Source organism: Podarcis raffonei, chromosome 5, assembly GCF_027172205.1.
Source record: "Podarcis raffonei isolate rPodRaf1 chromosome 5, rPodRaf1.pri, whole genome shotgun sequence".
Classification (NCBI taxonomy): Eukaryota; Metazoa; Chordata; class Lepidosauria; order Squamata; family Lacertidae; genus Podarcis; species Podarcis raffonei.
Window position 1 is genome coordinate 13,064,932 of NC_070606.1, and position 22,663 is coordinate 13,087,594.

General features: G+C 49.5%; 2 protein-coding genes across 2 annotated transcripts in view; both read left to right on the forward strand.

Annotated features, from left to right (window-relative positions):
* Positions 1–22,663, forward strand: part of ERCC6 (ERCC excision repair 6, chromatin remodeling factor) — a 134,051-nt gene that overhangs the window by 70,849 nt on the left and 40,539 nt on the right. The window lies entirely within an intron of this gene.
* DRGX (dorsal root ganglia homeobox) overlaps positions 1,593–22,663 on the forward strand; it is a 43,977-nt gene continuing 22,906 nt past the window's right edge. The window contains exons 1-6 of the mRNA XM_053387894.1: positions 1,593–1,791; positions 2,352–2,409; positions 6,184–6,281; positions 6,598–6,699; positions 16,077–16,249; positions 18,892–19,004. Of these exons, the coding sequence (XP_053243869.1) occupies positions 2,376–2,409; positions 6,184–6,281; positions 6,598–6,699; positions 16,077–16,249; positions 18,892–19,004 (520 nt within the window). The 5' untranslated portion in view covers positions 1,593–1,791; positions 2,352–2,375. The remainder of the gene's footprint in view (positions 1,792–2,351; positions 2,410–6,183; positions 6,282–6,597; positions 6,700–16,076; positions 16,250–18,891; positions 19,005–22,663) is intronic.

Below are 22,663 nucleotides of genomic sequence, written 5' to 3' on the forward strand. Positions count from 1 at the left end.
TTATAGCCGTGGATATGCCTGAGAAATAGGAGCCTTCGGAATTACGCAGCGTGGTAGCGGCGGCGGCTTCGTCTCCCCCACTCGCCTCCCACCCGCTTTGGGGTCTCTGTTGAGCTAAACTAGATCGACTCCACCACCCTCATAGTCAGGCTGGCGGTTCCCCGACCCTGGAAAGCCAACCCGAAATGGCTTGCCTGGCTGGGGAGTCCAGCGCAGATTCTCCTTGCCCGGGATTCGCCCTTTTGGAAAAGCTGGTGGCAACCAGGATATGAAAAGAACCGGTTTCCACTTTCTGGCACTCGACGTATTTCGGCGGAGCGGAGGTGGCCGGATTCGTGCCTGCTTTCTCTCGGAAACCCTGCCTGGCACGGGACAGCGAGACTCCGAGGAGGACGGCTGCCCCAACCGCTTTGTCGCGTAAAAGCGCGTCGGTGCAACTCAGCTGGCGCCTGACGGGAGGGAAACCTTGTTCCTTGTTCGTCTCTCCATACCTCTCTCGCCTTGCTGCCTTGCTTTAAAATGCACCGTGTCTTGCAAGCGATCCCTGAGCAGGCTCGTCCGTCCTTTTCCTCCTTTTCTAGCTGCGCGTTTCGAAAACAGCCCGTCCTTGCCGTCTGTCCAAGCAAGGCTTGTTCCAACGAGCTGTCTAGACCAAACACAGACAGCCAAACTTATCAACAGTTGTCTGACTTGCATCTTCTGACGCATCTTGAGTGGGTCATAATACCAACTTTATTTTCAGTGGTGCATAAATTAATTACACGCATTTAATAACCCAAATATCATTATATTCCCCCTTTAATATCGTAAAGGCTTTACGCCAGGGAAGCACTTAATCGGGCAGGGGGGGCCATAAGCGGCTATTATGTCGGTGTAATGCTATTATGGAGCCAATTACGCGCCATTATCCCGTCCCCCCGCCCTTTCGGTTTCTGCCATTTGATCCAATCTCGCGCCCCCGAATTTAAATTTTCAGCTGGGTGCTTTAAAAAGACTCATTTTCACCCAGGCCTGGGGGCTGGGCCAGCACTCTCGCCGCCGAGCCTCCCTCTCGGATGCGCTTTAAAAGTAATTGCGAAGGGTCCCAGCGCATCTCATTTGCAGACGGGAAGCGAGCATCAATCCGGAGACCCCTCGCTGTGAACAAAATCAAACTCCGCTTTGGAAAGGCGAGGCGGCTCCGGCAAAGCCCACCGAATGGGCCATTAGCGGGAGGGCGGGCGGGCGAGCGGGAGGGGGGAGGAACGTGCCAGCCAGCCAGCCAGGCAGCCGGGCACAAGTGCCAGCCCCGCTTGCCCACCTCTGCCCAGAGGTAAAGTGGCACGCCCCCAGGGACCCCGTCGGGGCCTGGGGAGCCTGGCGAGAGCGCGAGCTGCTTAGGGAAGGTCTATGTGGGATCCTCACCCCACCCCACCCCACCCGTGGGCTCCCCCCATCATCCTCCTCCTCCTCCCCCCTTCGCATTCCTGCTGTTTACTGAGAAATGACGCGCTTCCCCCCCTCCACGCACCACGTGGGTCATTTGGAAGGCCCAGTAGACCTATCCCAGTTACTCACTGTAGACAGCGCTGGCAATAATCAGATTAAGGCCAATTACGCGTGAGATTATAAAAGCAAGTGCTGAGAGGCTGAGCGGACGGCAGACAGTTCCGTCAAGACATCTGCCCATTGGCACGGCTCCGCCGAGGCCTTGTGGCTGCCTCGACGCCAGGAGAAGAACGAGCAGCCGCAGCTGGGGCGCGGGCGAGCGCTGCCTCCTCCAGCCGCCCCTCTGCCTCCACGCCGCCTTCGGTAGGGCTTTCACTTTCCTTGTTGTTCCTTGACGGAGCGGGTTTGGAGTCTTTTTGGGGGGCTTAGTGGGGGCTGAACAGCTCTTCCCGACTCAGGCAACGGGGGGAAGTGGGGAGACCAGTATCGGGCTCATTGCCGCCGCCACTAAAGGGTCCCCCAGAATTGCTGCCTCGACTTTCTAAGCTTCTCTCCCCATCCCTCAAATTTTGTCCCTTCTTTCGAAAGACGAAGAGGTCGGCATGGGGGGCCGGTCGGAGGAGCTTCGCTCTCCTCTGGCACAGCGGACGCGACCTATCCTTTAGCCAAAGTTCCCCGGGAACTTTTACCTCTCAGGCTAGCCTAGCGTCGAAACGCCCGCGCCGTCGAAAGAGAGGGCCCACCTGAGCGCTGCGCCTCGGGGTCGCTTGCTCTGCTGCTTGGGGGTTCCTTGTTTTGATTCGCTTGGAGGTCAGGATGAAGAACCACCTCTCGCCCTTGGTGCTGGGGGGCGGGCGTCGCGGGAGAGAGATTTATTCCTCTGCCTGTTACTGACCTCCTTCTCCCTGCGCTGTTTGTTCCAGAGTTCCCGCCCGCGCCTCGCCACCATGTTTTATTTCCACTGTCCCCCGCAGCTGGAGGGTGAGTGTTGTTGTCGAAGCTCAAACCGTAAGTAGGAGCGCAAACTTCGATCTCGACGGACCTTCCTCGCGAGGCTCCCAGCGTTTGGGCCTGGAGCGCAGAGAGAGGCGCTGAGCGCACAGGCAGACAGCGGCTGGCCCCGACCGTTCCGTACAGAAAATCTCATTTTGCTTATTTCATTTCTGTTTCGCCTCTTCGGAAATTGTAGCCCGCCGGCCCCCGCCCCGTCGGAGTACTGGGTTGGGAAGCGGCCTTAATTGCCTTCCTCTTGGAAGCGCCTTCGGCTGGGGCGCGCGTCTTTTTGCGCGCTGCGCGGCTACACTTTTGGCCACCTGCCTCCCCTCTGCGGCTGCAAGAGCCGCGGGCGATGGAGCTGCCCGGCCGGGGATCCTCTTTCCTCTCCCAGCAGCACAGATGTTCTTGTTCCGCCTTTAATCGGGAGGCTTTCTGGAGGTGGGGGGGGGGGGGTTGCCCCCCGTCTCTCGCCCGGGGGCAACATAAATCTTTCATACAGTTCTGGAAACAGGCTTCTGCGGCGTCAGTCGGGAGCAGCAGCGAAGTGGCGGTGGAGAGCTTGGGGGGCCGTGGATAGAGCTGTGGGGCAGGCCCCAGTGGTCGCATTGGCTGTCGGTCGCCGCCTCCTTTAAAACTAGTCAGTAAGTTTTTGTCGGTTACAAAGTGAATAAGAGGAAGAGAAAAGGAAACAGGGTGAAATCTGATTTTAAGACGGGGCGGCCGCAGCTAAAATCCGCTGTTCAAGCTGTTCCTAAGCTTCGTTGTCAGGGAGGTAAGGCCGGTGGAGGGAAGGGATTGCTCTTCAGGGGTAGCAAAGTTCCTCGGGGTTTTCTTTGAGCCAAGCTGGGAATGCAGAGAGGCGCGGGAGTCCTGGAGACCCCTTCCGCCCGCTGAGTTTCTTTTCGTTATTCCCTTCTGTCTCTGTTCGGGAGTCGCGAGAATTTGGACTTTATCCGGAATCCTTCCGGGCCCGCAAAGCCCTTTCCAAGGCCAAGCTGGATTTCGGCCCTTCGCTCGATCTGAATCTAGCCCTCCAAATTCAATTGGCAAGGGTCTGACCAGCGCTGGTGCAAGCCAGGATCGGACTGGCTTGTGGGCCCCCAGTTGAGCAGCAGATCCCGAGAAAGGTTGCACTTTTACTTGGAAGTAAATCCCATTTGCCCTGCGGGCCTTTTCACGCCGAGTGAGTAGCCCTTCACTTACCAGAATGAAGGCGGCTGATTTGGGGGTCTCCGGAAATGGCAGCAAATGATTCGTTCTTTGCAATTTCATTTCGTGTGTATTTTTATTGCCATGGAAGAGCCAGGCGCTGGGGTGGGTGGGAACTTGCCTTCTTCGGGTGCCCAACTACCTTGACCAGCTTTGGATATTATGTACCTTGAAGGGGGGGACTTCCTGCCCCGCTTCAGGCACAAAGTATTTGGGGCGCGCCCTGTTCCTGCAAGAATTGGGAATATCACCAGGCTCGGCGTTGGGATCTAGCCAATTCCCTCACCCTCCATGAACTCGGTGGCGCTTACTCCCAAGTAACACATTGAGAAGGCGGTGCGGGTTAATCCATTATCGGCAATCCCAATTAACTGAGCTGAAAACAGGGAACCGGGTGGCGGTGGTTCTCCCTGGCTGACGCATCTTATGGCAAAGAAGGCAGCCCTGGAAGCAGCTAAGGGGCGCAGCCCTCGCTGGGTACCAGCCCAGCCCAGCCCTGAGCTGCGCCACAGATGAAAATGGAGACAGGCACCTCATAGTAAATGGGTTGGGACTGGAGTTACACTCAGCGGTTGGTCTTGGGAAGAGCCGGTGTTTCCTTGGAATATTCTGCCACCGCTTTAGCCCGAGGCAACCTCCGGCCTCATCCCTGTCTGCGCCAGAGACAGAGAGGGTCGCGCGGCGGTGGCGTGGGGGAAGAGTTTGGGTAGGAGGCAGAAAACCAAAGGAACCCTGCCTTCGTAAAATCTCCTGATTTCGAAAGTCAAAAACCGGTAGAATGGGCTCAGAAGCCTGGCAAAAATCGTATGGAGAAATCGGGGGGAGGGGGTGCCCCACGCACAACCAGTATCTTTAATAGTGCTAAAAATCTCCCCCTGATACGCGGAGACGACCCTCCTCCCTGCCCCGGGAAAAAGGAGCAAAAACGCCCATCAGTTAATTTCAAACAAAATCATACCCACATATAGTGGCTGGGCGGGGTATTATTATTATTATTATTATTATTATTATTATTATTATTATTATTATTATTATTATTTTATTACTACTTTAGCTGAGATTCATGCATTATTGGGGGTTGGAGTAGATGACTGGTGGGGTCCCTTCCAGCTCTGATTCTATGACACATTCCCACTTCCCGCAGGGCAACTATTGACAGGTAGGTCTCCTTCCCCAATTTGTATCCCAGTCTTCCCTAAACTGCTAGTAGTAGAATCGTGCATTCCTTTCTCGTTATCTTCTGACAAATAAGAAACTCACTCCAAATCATTCACGAGATTGAAAGGGGTACACTGAAAATCAAAGCAACCCGTTAGGAAATTTTAAATTAATCTTAACCCTTCCAGCAGCCCCTCTGGCAATCCGAGCCATTTTTGGGTGGGCCCAGAGGGGAGAAGGTGCGCGCAAACTCGCTCGCAGTCGCGGTGCTTTTGCTGGGGAGGCGAAGCGCCTCGACGCGCCTCCGAAAATCTATTTCAGGTTCGCTGCTGCGTAAGTGGTCTGCAAGCTCGCCAGCCATTAGGAGGGCCGACAAAAGGCCCGCCGCACGTTTGAGGCTTTAAATCGATTTAGTCACAAATGAGGTAATGGGGCTCGGACCCAGTAATGGGATTTCAGTCCCAGGAATGTGTTTGGGGTGGGGTGGAAGGGAATAATGCCTTTTATGATCCTAAATAGTAGCCCTTGTTTGCCCGACGGCGCCGCGGCCCGGCTTGTTTTCTGACGGCAACTTTGGAAACCTGAGCAAGTCACATCCAGTCCTGCAACTTGGACGTAAAGTGTACAATAAAAAGACAGAAATAAAAGTCCGGATTAAGGGCCGGGCCTTTCCTCCTCCGGTTTCCCGTAGCCACGTCGCTGCCCCCCGGCCGCCGGTGGCGAGGAAAGGAAGCTCTTGCAACCGTCGTTTATTTCGCCGCGATCGCCCCAAACCGGCCAGGTGGCAGCTTTGAAAACGTCCCGGGGGCAGAGCAGGGGCGCTGAACCTCGTTTTCCGCAGCTTTCCCAGCTTCTTAACCCCCCAAATCGCCGCCCTCCGAAATGGAGAGGATCTCGCGCTTCTGTACCGCGCGCCTCTCTCGGGGTTGCGTCCAGTTCCACCCACTAGGCAGCTAGGCCTTACAGTGGCGCTCTTTGGGGAAGCCAAGGAGGAGCCGGAGCGAGAGTCTGGGTCACCCTAAGGCGCAACGTCCCCCTTGCCCACCCGCATAATGATTTGCGAATCGGGAGCGCCGCCCCGTCTGTTTTCCCCGCGGGAGAAAACCGGTTCGGGGTGGGGGAGGCCTTCGGTCCCTGGTTATGCAACCTGCAGCTTCCCCCGCAGAAAGCGAATGGCCGGTGCAGCGTGTTGCTTATTCCCCAACGGACAACAGCCCTGTCCCAAATGCATTTTTATTTTTTGGGTGGGGGCGGGAGGGGCATTTTTGGCTGGGCCCTCTTTCCTCCCCAAACTCCGCACAGCCTCAGCCGGGCGGTGGCGGCGCAGGGTGCTCTCCCTCCGTCCGCCCCTTCCAGCCTTCGACCCCCGCTTCTCCTCGCCCCGTCCCGCAGGTGCCACGCCCTTCGGCGGCCCGTCCGCGGCGGACTTCGACGACGGCTTCTTGCGGCGGAAGCAGCGGCGGAACCGGACCACCTTCACCCTCCAGCAGGTACCCGGCAGCTGCCGTCGAGCCTCCCCGCCCTAGATGGTTGTAGTCGAGGCCCGCCGGGAAGCCCTGGCCGGTCCCGTCGGGGAAGGGTCTTTGTGGATGCCGACGCCGCGCGCGAAGGACCGGCCCGCGCTGGGTTGGACGGGGCGGGCTGCAGGGAAGGCTGCGCCCTCCGCCGGCGTCGCGGCCAGGGGCTCTGCGGAGGCGGCAGGACGGAGCCCCCCGCTGGAGGAGGTGGTGGTCTTGCTTGGCCCTGGCCCTGGTTCTCCTCGCCCGCCCCGTCGCGTCCTGACGCGGCTTCTTGCTCTCCCGCCAGCTGGAAGCCCTGGAGGCCGTGTTCGCGCAGACCCACTACCCCGACGTCTTCACCCGGGAGGAGCTGGCCATGAAGATCAACCTCACGGAAGCCCGCGTGCAGGTAAGGGGCAGGTCTGAGCGGGAAGGAAGGGCAGCCGCAGGGCCGGATTAAGGTTTGATGAGGCCCATAGCTACTGAAGGTAATGGGGCCCTTTATATGTCCAGCTGTCCTCTGTCAACAACACATTGTCCCTGTTTTTGTGTGTGTTTAATATATGCTATATGGTAATTTATGGACTGAATAGGTATCTAAAGCCATTTGCACCTGCAGAATGTAGGCACCCTATATAGAGAAATGAGCAAACCAGTGATATTTTAGGGAGCAGGCTAGCAGGCGGGGCCCATTACTAACATCATAGGAGCCTACACAACACAACACAAAACATGGTTGATGTATGTAGGTTTTGTTTTATTCGTTTTTTATCTTATATTTTGGAAATGTACATCCAGTTTTATTTTCCTTTAAATTTTGGGAGGGCTCCCGAGAGAGTGGGGCCCTAAGCTTGTATTTAGCTTATACGTAAATCCGGCACTGGGCAGCAGCAAAAGTTTTTTTCCACCTGCATCCTCCTCTCCATCTCCTCCTCCCCCGGCTTTTCTCCTCCTCCTCCTCTTCTTCTTCTTCTTCTTCATCATCATCATTTATTTATTTATTTACCTATATGCCGCCTCAGCCACTCTGGACAACTCCCAACAACAACAAAAGTAAAAACATAACAGAGCATCAAACACTAAAAACTTCTCCGTACACGGCTGCCTTCAGTTTTCTTTTTTAAAATCACAGAGCCGTTTGCAGTGCTTTTTTCCGGGGGAGAATGGGACCTGCGCAGGGGTACGCATGCCCTAAACATTTTGTGAATCTAAGTTTGGCCTCATTGAGGGGCAGTATTTCAATATGAGGAAAATGAGAGTACCCCTAAACATCTTTTTAATAATAATATAATCATAATTATAATAATTTATTACTTATACCCCGCCCATCTGGCCAGGCCTCCCCAGCCACTCTGGGCAGCTCCCAACAGAATATTAAAAACAAGAAAAAACACCAAACATTAAAAACTTCACTAAATGGGACTGCCTTCAGATGTTTCCTAAAAGTCAGGTAGTTGTTTATTTCCTTGACACCTGACCTGATGGAAGGGCGTTCCACAGGGTGGGTGCCACTACCGAGAAGGCCCTCTGCCTGGTTCCCTGCAACCTTACTTTTCGCAGGGAGGGAACTCTTCTTCTTCTTCTTCTTCTTCTTCTTCTTCTTCTTCTTCTTCTTCTTCCTGTTTTTGACATCATCGCCCCCACCCAGGGCTGTGAGGAAAGGCCTATTTGCACATTTGGCCAAAGCAAGCAAATGAAGCCGATCTGTCATTTTCATGATGCACTTTAATAACATCAACATAATGTGGAATATTAGATTAGGTTGATTAATCGGTCATTCATAATTAACCAGTGATAATGTTCTACACTAATTTGTCCGTGTCTCTAAGGTACTAAATTACATCGATGCGCATCCATTTCCTTGCATTGGAGGAGGGGGGTGGGGGTGGGGGATGGAGGAGGAGGACGAGGAGGAGGAAGAAGAGGCGGGTGGGGAAGAGGGTGGGGCGCACAGGGCGGATGTGACTCTTTCCAGCTGGCTCTCTCCTCCTTTCCAAAGCTGCTGTCGGAGGAAATGGGCTTCCTCTGACCACAGGGCAAGCCTCTGGCAGGAGGCAAGCCCCACTGATGTGCTTAGGAGTCACTTCACTGCCCCTGGGCTGCTCTGGAACAAAGGGCGTTCAGTAACTTGTGAACTGCCTGCCTGCCTTGTGGAAGTTTCCTCTTTTTCTCTTAGTTTTTAGTGTCCTGTACAATGTGTGCAAACACACGCTGTGGGAAGACTTTAAATGTTATTAATAGAAATGGTTTAATATAAACTGCATTAGGCTAACTGTGTTTTGGAGCCTTCTGCTTCACATTGCTGTACCCTCCCACATTGCTCTGATGAAAATAGGGATCTCCTATTCAATAATAATAATAATAATAATAATAATAATAATAATAATAATAATACTTCCCTGCCCATCTGTCTGAGTTGCCCCAGCCACTCTGTGTGGGTTCCAACATATATAAAAACATAAGCATTAAACATTAAAAAATGTCCATATACAGGGCTGCCTTTAAGGTAAAGGGACCCCTGACCATTAGGTCCAGTCGTGGCCGACTCTGGGGTTGCGGCGCTCATCTCGCTTTATTGGCCGAGGGAGCCGGCGTACAGCTTCCGGGTCATGTGGCCAGCATGACTAAGCCACTTTTGGCGAACCAGAGCAGCGCACGGAAGCACCGTTTACCTTCCCGCTGGAGCGGTACCTATTTATCTATTGCACTTTGATGTGCTTTCGAACTGCTAGGTTGGCAGGAGCAGGGACCGAGCAACGGGAGCTCACCCCGTTGCGGGGATTTGAACCGCTGACCTTCTGATTGGCAAATCCTAGGCTCTGTGGTTTAACCCACAGCGCCACCCGCGACCCACATGTCTTCTAAAGGTTGTATAGTTACTTATCTCCTTGGCTCAGGGGTCGCATAACTCCATACCCTCCAATATTTCTCCGATGAAAATAGGGACGTCCTAAGGGAAAAGAGGCACATTCTGGGATCAGATCAGAAATCGGGACGGCTTCTGTAAATCCGCGACTGTCCCTGGAAAATAGGGACACTTGGAGGGCCTGTGCTTGCTGCGACATATCCTTCCTCCCAGTTTCTGGCAAAATAAATGTCCGGAAATAAGTTCCATTCGTATCAACAGGCAGCCTTGATTCCTTCCCAGAAGCCCAGCGTTAGGACTTCCTTCTTGCAAAAGGTTTTTCTCATACCAAGGTGATAAACGAAGGTGCAATCCTGCACACGCACACACAAACTGTGCAAGTCCCATAGGGTTGGCTTCTGGGATTCCCAGGCTGAGTCGTTCTCTTGCTTGGGGAATGATGTCTGTCGGAAGCTGTCTTCTCAAAGATTGATGAAGAATACCTGGTGGCGGCTTTTATGGGGATAGCTTTTTGATGGAGATTCCACAGGCGCTGCTTTTCCCTCCTCCCTCCCTAGCCCTGGAGCTGGAGCTGGCAGAAAAGACGGGGGTCATTAGGGTTCTTCTCTGGCAACTTAGAAGCTTCAAAATTTCAGCACGTTAAAAAGCCGACAGACTTCATTTTGATCTGCAAATCACATTTCAGCGCTCAAGAGAAGTAACTCAGACTCACCCTGTTTTCTAGTGATGGAAGGTGCTTTGCGGTGGACGGAGGCTACCCAGAAAAAGGGGTGTAGCTGTATTTAAATAGAAGCTCCACCATCACTGCTTGTGAGAACACAGCATGTTAAGGGCTTGTGTGAACAGAGGCGCCAGCTTTATGCTGAATAGCTGCACACACACACACCACACACACAAAACTTGCTTTGCAATAGCCAGCCTTTCGCTCAGCTCAGACGTGTTATTTATGGGGTTTTTCCATCCTGCTGTTTCTGTCTTCTTTTTATGTAGGTGCTCGGGGTTAAGACTATGCAAAGATCTAATTGTAGGAAATATAATAGCATGCCTTTTCTTCCCCAGGGTCATGTTAGTATCTCTTAAAACCCAATGGCTAAGGAGAGATAATGGAATTCACTGCAGTAAATTGGGGATTGTAAACAAATTATTTCTTCCATAATCAGATTATGCAACCCTGATTATTAAATCTGAACATGAATCATTGGTCATGTGCAGGGAAATTAAACTGATTATTATTATTTGGACATTCAAATCTCCTTTTTGTGAGTACATTGGAGGTGATAGCTTGGGGTTTTCCCTCCCACCATTTTAGCAATTGGTGCCTAAAGACTGCACTGCAAATTGAGATAAATGGGACAATTATTGGGCATTCAGAAGTGGAAGATCATAACTTCTCCCTGAAAGGTGCAAGGGCGAGATAGGGGTGGTGACAATTAGAGTGTTTAGCCTTGTTGTGAGCCATTATGCAAGCAGACAATAGATGCTGGGTTTTGCTTTCATGCTGGGGACCTGCTGGGGAAACGGGAAGGGAACCATGTTTACATTTCTCCCCCTTGCTCATTCAAATATGATTAATGTGCTGGAAAGCCACGTCTTAATCGAAGATGATGTTGTCAAACAAAAACTAAATAGGGAAATAAACGACTTCATCAGGCCCTTTCTTCAGAAGCCGGCAAACTGTCATTGCAAAGTCATTAAAATATGATAATGAAAAATAGCTCAATTAAATGTTGTTATAGCTGTGACCTTCATTCAATTAAGACACAAGGAAGTGTCTGCAATTGGCTTTGCATTTAAGTCTCCTAAATTTAGAACGCAGATAAAATCATTATTCAGCCTTTGCTGATACACGCAATTAAAAGCAGGCTAAATAAAAATGGAATGATAACAATGCGCCGCACATTGTAATCATCTTTTAAATTGTGCATTTCCTTAGCCATAGCTTGGAAAGCCTGATTTTCTATACGCATAATAACATCCACAACCTGGTTAAGCCAGCCTATTTTCAGTTTAAAATAATGGGCAGCCCAGTTACGTTCCCATTTGCCTCTAGTCAGGCTAAATCCAAGTCCTGTGGCATAACCGGATTGTGGCTTCCCTTGTCACAGCCCAATTAAACTGAAGTACTTGGGTTTTGGCTACTTAATCCCACTGATAATTAGTGGGACTGAATATGCTTAATTCTGGATGCGTGAGGTTTTCAGAATGAACTACCAAGGCCATTGTTGTTCTGCATGGAAGCCATGGGGCAAGACTGACAATATGTATATTGTTGCTAAAAGTGAGAAGAAACTTTCCATAAGCTGTACCAGCTAGTCTCAGGGCCAAGCTAGATAAGATGTTAATTGTGTGCATGCTATTAACATAAACATATATATTTTTTTAGGGACGTGGGTGGCGCTGTGGGTTAAACCACAGAGCCTAGGACTTGCTGATCAGAAGGTTGGAGGTTTGAATCCCCGCAACTTGGGTGAGCTCCCGTTGCTCAGTCCCAGCTCCTGCCAACCTAGCAGTTCGAAAGCACATCAAAGTGCAAGTAGATAAATAGGTACCGCTTTGGTAGGAAGGTAAATGGCGTTTCCGTGCGCTGCTCTGGTTCACCAGAAGCGTCTTAGTCATGCTAACATGACCCAGAAGCTGTACGCCGGCTCCCTCGGCCAATGAAGCGAGATGAGCGCCGCAACCCCAGAGTCGGCCACGACTGGACCTAATGGTCACGGGTCCCTTTACCTTTATATATTTTTTTAAGTGAAATGGTACCCAGAGGGATGATGCAGCAGGCTTGGGACTGGGGTGTGTGTTTAATTTTTTCTTTTAACTATTCTAACAAAAAGCTCTTCTCTGGATCTGCTGTTTGCATTTTAAGGGCAGCTTGCGTTGCACTGGCTTAATATGCAAATACCAGCTTCAGAGAGGGTTTTTTTATTCTTGGAATCATGGCAGGGAGCAGCAGTGGGAGAGATAGTTAAACTTCCAAACACAATAAGTAGATCCCTGCTGGATCAGACTGAAGGCCTGTTAGGTACTGAAGTTCTCACCCTGGGCCAGCAGGGGTATACTGTAGATAGTTTTCACTCAGGTCCACATATGCAAATAAGGGATTGAAAGTGACGTTCAGTGATTGGATAGTTACAGAAAATGGTTACTGTTGCGTTCTAGTGGAGCTCTATATAAGCAGGCTGCCTGTACCCTTCAGTTCAGTTCAGGGTCCCTTCCAACTCTAGAATTCTATGGTTCTATTTTGTCTGGCAGTGCCAGCCAGATTTCCCTGGGGAGCTCCAAGCGGGGCAGGAGCAAAGATCTTTATCCTACTGTTGTTAGGATCTCACCTTATACCAAGTCAAACCAAGTCCACCTAGCTCTGAACTGTCTCTACTGACTGGCCATCTGAGTGGGTCTCCAGGGCAGGGGTCAGCAAACTTTTTCAGCAGGGGGCCGGTCCACTGTCATAGAATCATAGAGTTGGAAGAGACCACAAGGGCTATCGAGTCCAACCCCCTGTCCTTCAGACCTTGTGGGGGGCTGGACTATATTTTTTTGGGGGGGGAAATGAACGAATTCCTATGCCCCACAAATAACCCAGTGGTGCATTTTAAATAAAAGCACACATTCTACTCATGTAAAAACACCAGGCAGGCCCCACAAATAACCCAGAGATGCATTTTAAATAAAAGGACACATTCTACTCATGTAAAAGCACACTGATTCCTGGACTGTCCGCGGGCTGGATTTAGAAGGTGATTGGGCCGGATCCGGCCCCTGGGCTTTAGTTTGCCTACCCATGCTCTAGGGTTTCACACTGAAGATACCAGGGATCCAGCAAGTTCTGCATAATGTGGAGGCACCTCAGGCTTCCCCATAGCCAATACTTACTCAACAAAAGGGGCACAGGTTGATTTCAGTTCCTCTTTAACCAGGCCTTTGGCCGAATGACATCCGACCCCCCTTTAAAATGTGCTGACGGTGGGTTATTGGGTTGCTTTTGTTTTTATTATGTATTTTGTGGTTTTATATTGTGTTTTTGTGTTGTAACCGCACCCTGCCCCAAGACCTGCTAGTATAGGGCAGTATCCAAATTTAATTACAAATTTTATTAGTATTTTTCGCTCTATAGGACGCACCCGACCATAGGACGCACCTTGTTTTAGAGGGGGAGAACAAGAAAAAAAATTCTCCCCCTCTCTGCTCAGCACCCCTTCAGTGAAGCGGCAGGAGAAATGGAGCCCCTTCCATTTCTCCTCCCGCTTGGCTGAAGGGGCGCTGCGCAGCTCTCCCTCTCTGCTGAAGCCAGGAGAGTCTTGCTCTCCCAGCTTCAGCAAAAGGAACCTGAAGCCTCCAGAGTGCAGCGGGAACTCGCGCTGTGCTCCGAAGGCTTCAGGCGGCTATCCCTGAAGCCTGGAGAGCGAGAGGGTTTAGTGCACGCCGACCCCTCTCGCTCTCCAGGCTTCAGCGAAAGCAACACGAAGCCTCCGGAGCACGGAGGGAGCGCTCCCTCTGCGCTTCGGAGGCTTCGCGTTGCTATCGCTGAAGCCAAGGAGCCTGCATTCGCTCCATAGGACGCACACACATTTTCCCTTAATTTTTGGAGAGGAAAAAGTGCGTCCTATAGAGCGAAAAATACGGTAATAATAAATAATAATAAAATCTAGTTTGGGCCCAATGAAAGTGATTTTATGATGGTCATTCATTTGGCAGCCTGACCAAACTTAGATTATGAAGAACAGATATAAGAAATAAGCAGGTTTGTTCTTCCTGCAATTCAGTTTGTTTGGGGAAAAGCTGTACAGAGAGGCAATGAATAGATGACCCTGCTGTCTCAGGACTAGGAACGGACTGGATGGCTTCTGGTCCCTCAGAGCATATGAACCTGCTTTCTACCATGTTAAACAATTGGTTCTTCTAGCCCAGGACTTCCCAAACTTGGGTCTCTTGTTGTTTTGGGATTACAGTCCCCATCATCCCTGACCATAGCAGTCTACTTTTCCCTTTTCTTGTGAGGAATCCTATTCGGAATAAGGGAATTTCCTTTTTAAAAAGGGAAACATTGACAGCTATGTCCCTGACCACTTGGTCCTGCTAGCTAGGGATGCTGGGAGTTGTAGTCCCAGAAAGGGCTGGAGACTCAAGTTTGTGAAATCCCAATTGAGCCCATTCAACAGCAACAGTGCTGCCCTCCAGATGCCGTTGAACTACAGCTCCCACCACCATTGGCCATTAGTCATGCCAGCTGGGGTTGATGGGAGTTGGAGTCCAGCAGAATCTGGAGGGCAACATCATCTACCTTTTCCTTTTTTAAAAAAATATATCTTTATTAATTTAAAATAAATACATTTATGAAAAAACAGACGTACATACAAGTAAACAAACATACAATCAAACAAATAACAGAAGAATCAAACAAACCACCACACTATAAGATATAAGAAGATAAATATAATTATAATCATATATGCTCCTGATATTGAACACAATTATAGAACTTATAGAGAAGAAATTTAAAACTGACTTCCAATTAATCTCACTGTACTTTATCTATCCATTACTTTATACCACACAGTTACATATTTCTTATATAATTTCATTTTACCTCTCTACAAACTTATATTTATACAATACAGGGATCAGTCTAATTCTGCCAAGATATTTCCTTTTATTCCATAGTTTTCTAAATATTCTTTAAAGATTCTCCAATCCTTACAGACTTTTTGTTTTGGTTGGCCTCTTACGCTTCCTGTGGCTTTCGCTAGCTGCAGATATTCTACCATTAGGATTTGCCAATCTTCCGTGTTGGGTATTGTTGTGTTTTTCCAATTTCTTGCTACTAAAATTCTGGCCACCGTTATTCCGTACATGTATCTTTTCCTTTATAGCATACATTTGAGTTATCTTCTGCAGTCAGCCTTCTGTTTCCAACTCCTAAGACACAGGTGAAGGAAAAGGTCCATTGTGGTTGGTGGGGAGGGGTGTCAGCACTGACTTGACCCGCCACTGGAGTTGCTTCTTACTGGGAGGGGTAGGGGAAGCAGTGGGAGATCAGCTTGGTGTCTGTGCACTGGGAGAGCCATTCCCCTTCTAAATCTCAGCTAAAGCATCCATGACAGATGGCCATCCAACCTCTGCTTAAAAACCTCCAAGGAAGGAGAGTCCACAATCTCCCGAGGGCGTCCGTTCCACTGTCAAACAGCTCTTCCCATCAGAAAATTCTTCCTGATGTTGAGTCGCAATCTCCTTTTGTGTAACATAAAGCCATTGGTTCGAATCCTACCTTCCAGAGCAGGAGAAAACGTGGTGTAGTGGTTAAGAGTGGTAGACTCGTAATCTGGTGAACCGGGTTCGTGTCTCCGCTCCTCCACATGCAGCTGCTGGGTGACCTTGGGCTAGTCCCACTTCTCTGAAGTCTCTCAGCCCCACTCACCTCACAGAGCGTTTGTTGTGGGGGAGGAAGGGAAAGGAGAATGTTAGCCGCTTTGAGACTCCTTCGGGTAGTGATAAAGCGGGATATCAAATCCAAACTCCTCCTCCTCCTCCTCCTCCTCCTCTTCTTCTTCTTCTTTCATGTGACAGCACTTGAGATATTTGAAGATGGCTATCATATCTCAAAGGCAAGTTAACCTCAAAGGTGCATTTAATCCTCATGTGTGGGGAAAACCCTTCCTTTTGATAATTGTCCTTCCCATATTTCCCCCCTGTGTTTAAATCAGGTGCTTATGCCCTACAAAAATTATTTATTATAGTGTTTCATTGAATAAGGGCCTCAGAGATGCAGATATTCCTGTTGTAGCTCCCTGATAAAGCCTGGTTTTAATAGGCAGAAGATGATGCTCTCTTACAGTCAAAGCAGAAGAGGAAAGGAAATTCACACAAATGACAATAGTTTGGTGCCCAAGCAAAGCTGCCTATTGGTTCCTTCCTTCCCGATTCAGGTCTGGTTCCAGAACAGAAGGGCAAAATGGAGGAAAACAGAGAGAGGCGCTTCAGACCAAGAAGGACCTAAGGAGACGATGGCTGAGGTGACACCCCCAGGAAGGAATTTAAACTCTCCCTCTCCAGTTGACCAAACCAGGAATAAGAAGGAGAGCCTGGAGATTCAACAGAGGTAAGCTTGCCTCGATTTGATATGCATTTAGTGCTGGGTGGAAGTTTGAAAGCATTTTTTGATTCTCATTTTTCATTTGGGTGGGCAGAGGGGGGGAAGAGACTTACAGGCCACCGTCTCAATCCTGAACATGGAGATACATTGAACACACCCTTTTTTTGGTCATGTGGTTGGGTTAGGATCATAGCAGCCAATTCCTGGGGGCGAGGTCCATTCTCCCCAATAAAATATTTGAGGGCCTCTCCCAAGTTGATGGGCACTGCCATTCAAATGGTGTCTGTGTGCCACATCATGTGATTATGTGTGTGAAGTGACTTACTCCCCCCACCCCAAATATTTTATTCAAGTTGGCACCCCTAGTTGGCATCACATTGAGCTGTCAGCACAGAGCCTGACAGGGCACAGGATAGCGCAGAGGTGAAGTCTCAGCTGGCACTGAAGCCATACTGAAGAAATGGGTAGCCTTAGTTGTGGGAATGTTCAGGGATGCAGGAAAGGATATATTGTCTGATTATATCCTTATCCAACTTGTGTTAACAAGTTCCACAATTTCAGCAGAGTAACATTCCCTTCTTTTAAATTTGCAGCGGCTGCGTTTGCTCAGGCTCGCTAAAGCCTCTATAATAACTGTTCTGGTATTTTCCCCTTTCCCCCCTCATAAAATATAAGAGACGACACAGTCTTTTACAAAAGTATAAAAAGAGTTTACTCACATTCTGTTCACAATCAGATCCCAGAAGGCAGACTTAGCTTAATGAAGTAACATACACTTGGAATCTATCTCATAAGAAGACAGTCCCTTTGTCCTCTCTTGGCTGGAAGCCAAGAGGGCATCTTTGGCTTAGTAGATGTTGTTTCTTCGATGCATGTGGTGAAAGAAAGAGAGAGATGGCTGCCCTGCTCTGTGCTTTTGTCATTACCTGTCTAGTCACATGCAGAGGAAGTCTGTCCCAGCCCAGAAGTAAACAGGAAGTTTACCTGCTGGCTGGACAAACATTCCTCCCCATGTGTAAACATGTTCACTCTAGGAATGTTGTACTTGACTGCTCTTGTGTTTCACATCCCACATTAGTGAGGATGCAAGACACCGCTGTCTGAGGTGCTTCGAGGCTATTCCTGGGAGCACACAATGGCAGTAAAAGAAGTTGGGAAAGGGGTGTGTGTGGTAGTGACGGGTGGATGAAATAGCTGGTGAACTTGCACGGAGACAGAAACAGAGGTGGAAGCAGAGCTGTAGCCAGGGGCAGAACCCAGGCAAAGGGTCTGGCATGCATGGGGGAAGATAGCAGAGGTTTAGTGATAGTTGCTCCTTGTGCCTGAAGAGTCAAGAATAACATATTTAATGCGGCTTTTGCTTTTGTTGGTTGAACACACTTCACCCACTGTACGAATTGTGATCTTAATTGGCAGATATGTGTAGGTGTGTCCATGCCCCCATACACGACGCAGCGGCAGTAACCGTTGTACGCAGTGGGGCCCAGAGGCCATGATTGTGAGAAGTTGCAGTGAGGCTGCAGAGTCCAACATAAGACTTGGCTCATGGCACCCATAGCTGATGATACTGGGGTTTTTTAAAAATTCGGCTAGACATGCTCATTTAACACACGTAGAGTGAAAGATCTATTACCCAGGTGGTCAAAGGACAGCTATTTTTAGTTGAATGTGTTGAGATGCAATCATACATTTTTATTTTTATTTTAGGTTTGGGTCAATTATTTTTATAGGATTAACACACACTTATATATCAGGCTTAAGGGACGTGAGTGGCGCTGTGGGTTAAACCACAGAGCCTAGGACTTGTCGATCAGAAGGTCCCCGCAATGGGGTGAGCTCCCATTGCTCGGTCCCTGCTCCTGCCAACCTAGCAGTTCGAAAGCAAGTCAACGTGCAAGTAGATAAATGGGTACTGCTCTGGCGGGAAGGTAAACGGCATTTCTGTGTGCTGCTCTGGTTCACCAGAAGTGGCTTAGTCATGCTGTCTACATGACCTGGAAGCTGTACGCCGGCTCCCTTGGCCAATAAAGCCGACTCTGGGGTTGCGGCGCTCATCTGGCGAACCAGAGCAGCGCACGGAAATGCCGTTTACCTTCCCACTGGAGCGGTACCTATTTATCTACTCGCATTTTGACGTGCTTTCGAACTGCTAGGTTGGCAGGAGCAGGGACCGAGCAACAGGAGCTCACCCCGTCGCGGGGATTCGAACTGCTGACTTTCTGATCAGGCTCTGTGGTTTAACCCACAGCGCCACCCACGTCCCATAACGCACCTACCAACTTGCAAAATAGTGACCACCTGGAGGCATCCATGGTATGTTTGGTAGCCAGCAGAGAGAGAGGCAGAATGACTGGGATGGTGGGTGGCCTGGAGAGAGAAGGGTCTTCTTCTTGTAACACCAGACATACCAAGATGGAGCGAGTAAGAGTGAATTGATGCAATTGATGCTGCAGTTGTACGTATATGGGTTACTTGGTCAAATTCCGGATTGAGGGTCGCCGAATGCAAGCAATTCCCCCAGTTCACATGGTGACAGTTCAGGCAGCTGGCTCTGGAGCTCCGCAGTTAACGCAATTTTAATTGAGTTTTAATGGGTTTCAACTTCTTTTAAAACCTGTTTCCCCCCACTCTCCTCCCTTTCCTTGCAGCCTCAGCAGAGCCGTCGGTCCCTCTGGGCCCTTTTTCCCCTCGTGTCTTCCAGGGACTCTCCTCAACACGGCCACCTACGCCCAGGCTTTGTCGCAAGTTGCGTCCCTCAAAGGTAATGGTCTCTTTTTTGAAATCCCAGATTCCGCGGCAGAAAGGTGTGCTTTGTGTTTGAGATGGTGAAGATAATAACAACCCAGTTGTGGCTCAGCCACAGTTTGCTGATTCGGCTGGGGCTTTTGGGCGCAACGGTTGCAGAATTGGCACTTTTGGACATCACCTTTTTTTGCTTTTCTGTTTTGAATTTATGGGCAAATGCTCTGATTGATTAGATTTGGGTTGCACTCCTGTTTACGCTTATCCAGGAAGAAACTTCACGGGAAACAATGGGACTTACTTCTGAGTAAACATGCAAAGGTTCGTGTCGCATTACATGCAGTTAACCAAATGTCTAAACGTGATTGGGCTGTTTTTTTTTTGCAGTAGCCAGGTCTGCAAAGCCAACCGATAAGCCCATGAATGTTCTCCAGTAAGGTGGATGTACGTATTGCTTTTTGCCTCATGAGTGAATCTGACGGAAAAGCTTCTTCTTCCTAGATGTATCAAAGAAAATGGGAAATGACCGTCTTTGGCTGCTGCTCTCTGACATGTGCTGCTGAGTCACACTGTGACTTGTTTCCCATTAGAGTGGCTCTGTAGTTTCATTCACCACCATTCATGTTTTGCAGAATAAGTGGCAGAACAGGCAATGGGTTATCCCAGGATACCCAGTGCTGAACTCAGGCAGGGGTGGCCCATCTTTGAGGCGAGGGGAAGCTGTTTGCCTCGGGAGGCACACCTGCCCCTCCTCCCCATCCCTGGTTTTGTGCCACTTCTGGTCCTGCCAGGGTTCCACCGACACAGTGCTCTTGCCGCTGTAGCCATGTTGTACTGGTAAGCACTGGTGCATCTTCAGTGGCAGGGCAGGTGCAACATTGGGGCCTGGGCCCAGATCTGTGTTGGGTGGCGCTGGGGCATTTTGCCTGCAGCGGCAGAAAGTCTCAGGCCTGTCCTGAACTCAGATTTGAACCCTGGTTCGTTCACAAAGCTGCAGTAGTTCATCCGTAAAAAGCCAGTTGTTGGCAGAGAGGAGCCTTGGTTCACTTGCTTGTGCGAACCGGATTGTTTTCATGAATTAAAAAAGGCATCTCTTTGATCAGCTTGTGGCACATAGAGTTGGGAGGGTATTAAAGGTCACCTTGTCCAACCCTCTGTTTGGAATCCAGACCTCTGGTATTCTCTGACCAGCCCCTGTTTGAAGACCCGCCCCAGATAATGGGTTATATTGTCAGAGGTGATGTTAGGGTTGTGCAACCCGTTTGGCCGCACTGGGTGCAGGGGGTGCCTGCTGAAATTTGACAACCCAAAGCCTGCCACTGCTATTGTTGAGTCACTCTTACCATCAAAAGGTCACTACGGATGTTCAACCAAAACCTACACTCCTGTAACGTTAGCCCATCTGATCTGCTCTCTTGAGACAGAAAACAAGTATTTGCTCTTCTCTTTGTGACAAACCTTCGGGTATTTGAAGATTGCTACCATGTCTCCCTTCAGTCTTCTCTTCTCTTGGCTAAATACACTCAAGTTTCTTCAGCCTTTCTTCATAGGACTTGTTTCCAAACCACTGACTGTCTTCATTGGTCTCCTCTCAACCCAATCCAATTTGTCTGGTGCCCAGATTTGAACACAGTATTCCAGTGAAGCCTGACTAGGGACCCCTGACCATTAGGTCCAGTCGTGGCCAACTCTGGGGTTGCGGCGCTCATCTTGCTTTATTGGCCAAGGGAGCCGGCGTACAGCTTCCGGGTCATGTGGCCAGCATGACTAAGCTGCTTCTGGCGAACCAAAGCAGTGCACGGAAACGCCGCTTACCTTCCTGCCAGAGAAGTACCTATTTATCTACTTGCACTTTGACGTGCTTTCAAACTGCTAGTTTGGCAGGAGCAGGGACTGAGCAACGGGAGCTCACCCCATCGTGGGGATTCGAACCGCTGACCTTCTGATCGGCAAGTCCTAGGCTCTGTGGTTTAACCCACAGCGCCACCCATGTCCCGAAGCCTGACTAGTGCAGAATAAAATGGAACAATTACTTTCTGAGACTTGGAGGCTACACTTCCAGTAAGGTAGTCTAAAATGGCATTAGCCTTTTTTTACAGGAACATCACACTGCTGACTCATGTTCAGCTTGTGACTTTGAGGCTGAGATTGCCCATCTCATAGCTGTGTATTTTATGGGTAGATAGTCCAAACACAGAACTCTCCATCTGCCTCTGTTTAATTTAATTGCTAGTTTTGGGCCAGTTTCCCATTCTATCAAGGCCAGGTTGAACTTCATTCCTGCCCACTGATGTGTGAGGAGCTTAAAGCTCTCTTGACCAGGTTCGCCACGCTTCAGCCAAACACAGTTCTCCAGTTCTTGTGATGTGCAATCCATCTTCTGCCAGCTTTCCTTTATCGAGGAAGAACTTGCAGGTTAAAAGTGTGGGTCATTAGAAGTTGGTTTATTTTTTTTTAACCTGGAAATAGCAACTGCAGAAAGACTTGATTAGTATTGAGACCACAGCACGTAGGGAGGGTTGTGGATAATGCCTTCCTTTGGTGCTGCTGTGCCAATGAAGATGGTTCATTGCAGATCCCATAGTGTAATTATGCACCTTTTATCTGCTTTGATTCTTCCAATGTTCAGCTTCATTAGTTGTCCATGCATTCTAGTGGGGGGGATATCAATTTTTTCAACATCATGCATTATCATCTCTACATGCCCCCCCCATCAATACCTTTTCTCTAAACTAAAATACCCCAATGCTATAACCTTTTTCCCATAGGTGAGCTGCTCCTTCCGTGGCCCTATTGCTTGCTAATCCTATGATTGCTAATCTGAGTAGGCTAGTCAGGCAAGAGGTTCTTCAGTAGACTGCCACCATATTTGCCCCAAGTTCCCACTAATCCTGGCATACCGCCCAACGTTGCTCTGATGAAAATAGGGGTGTCCTATTCAATGACGAATGGGACACGGGTGGCGCTGTGGTCTAAACTACAGAGCCTAGGGCTTGCCAATCAGAAGGTTGGTGGTTCGAATCCCCGCGATGGGGTGAGCTCCCATTGTTCGGTCCCTGCTCCTGCCAACCTAGCAGTTCGAAAGCGCATCAAAGTGCAAATAGATAAATAGGTACTGCTCTGGTGGGAAGGTAAACGGTGTTTCCGTGCGCTGCTCTGGTTCGCCAGAAGCGGCTTAGTCATGCTGGCCACATGACCCGGAAGCTGTCTGCGGACAAACGCTGGCTCCCTCGGCCTATATAGCGAGATGAGCGCCACAACCCCAGAGTCGTCTGCGACTGGACCTAATGGTCAGGGGTACCTTTACCTTTACCTTAATCAATGATGACAATGATAATGATTTTATTATTCACACTCCACCCATCTGACTGGGTTGCCCCAGCCACTCTGTGTGGCTTCCAACATATATAGAAACGTAATAAAACATTAAACATGTTTTAAAAGCTTTCTGATGCCTTCTAAAGGTTGTATAGTTACTTATCTCCTTGGCTCATGGGTCAAATAACTCCATACCCTCCAACATTTCTCCAATGGAAATAGGGACATCCTACTATACCTAATGACGTCCTAAGGAAAAGCGGGATATTCCAGGATCAAATCAGAAAGCGCGATGGCTTCTGTAAATTCGGGTCTGTCCTTGGAAAATAGGGACACTTGGAGGGTCTGCTCTGGGCAGAA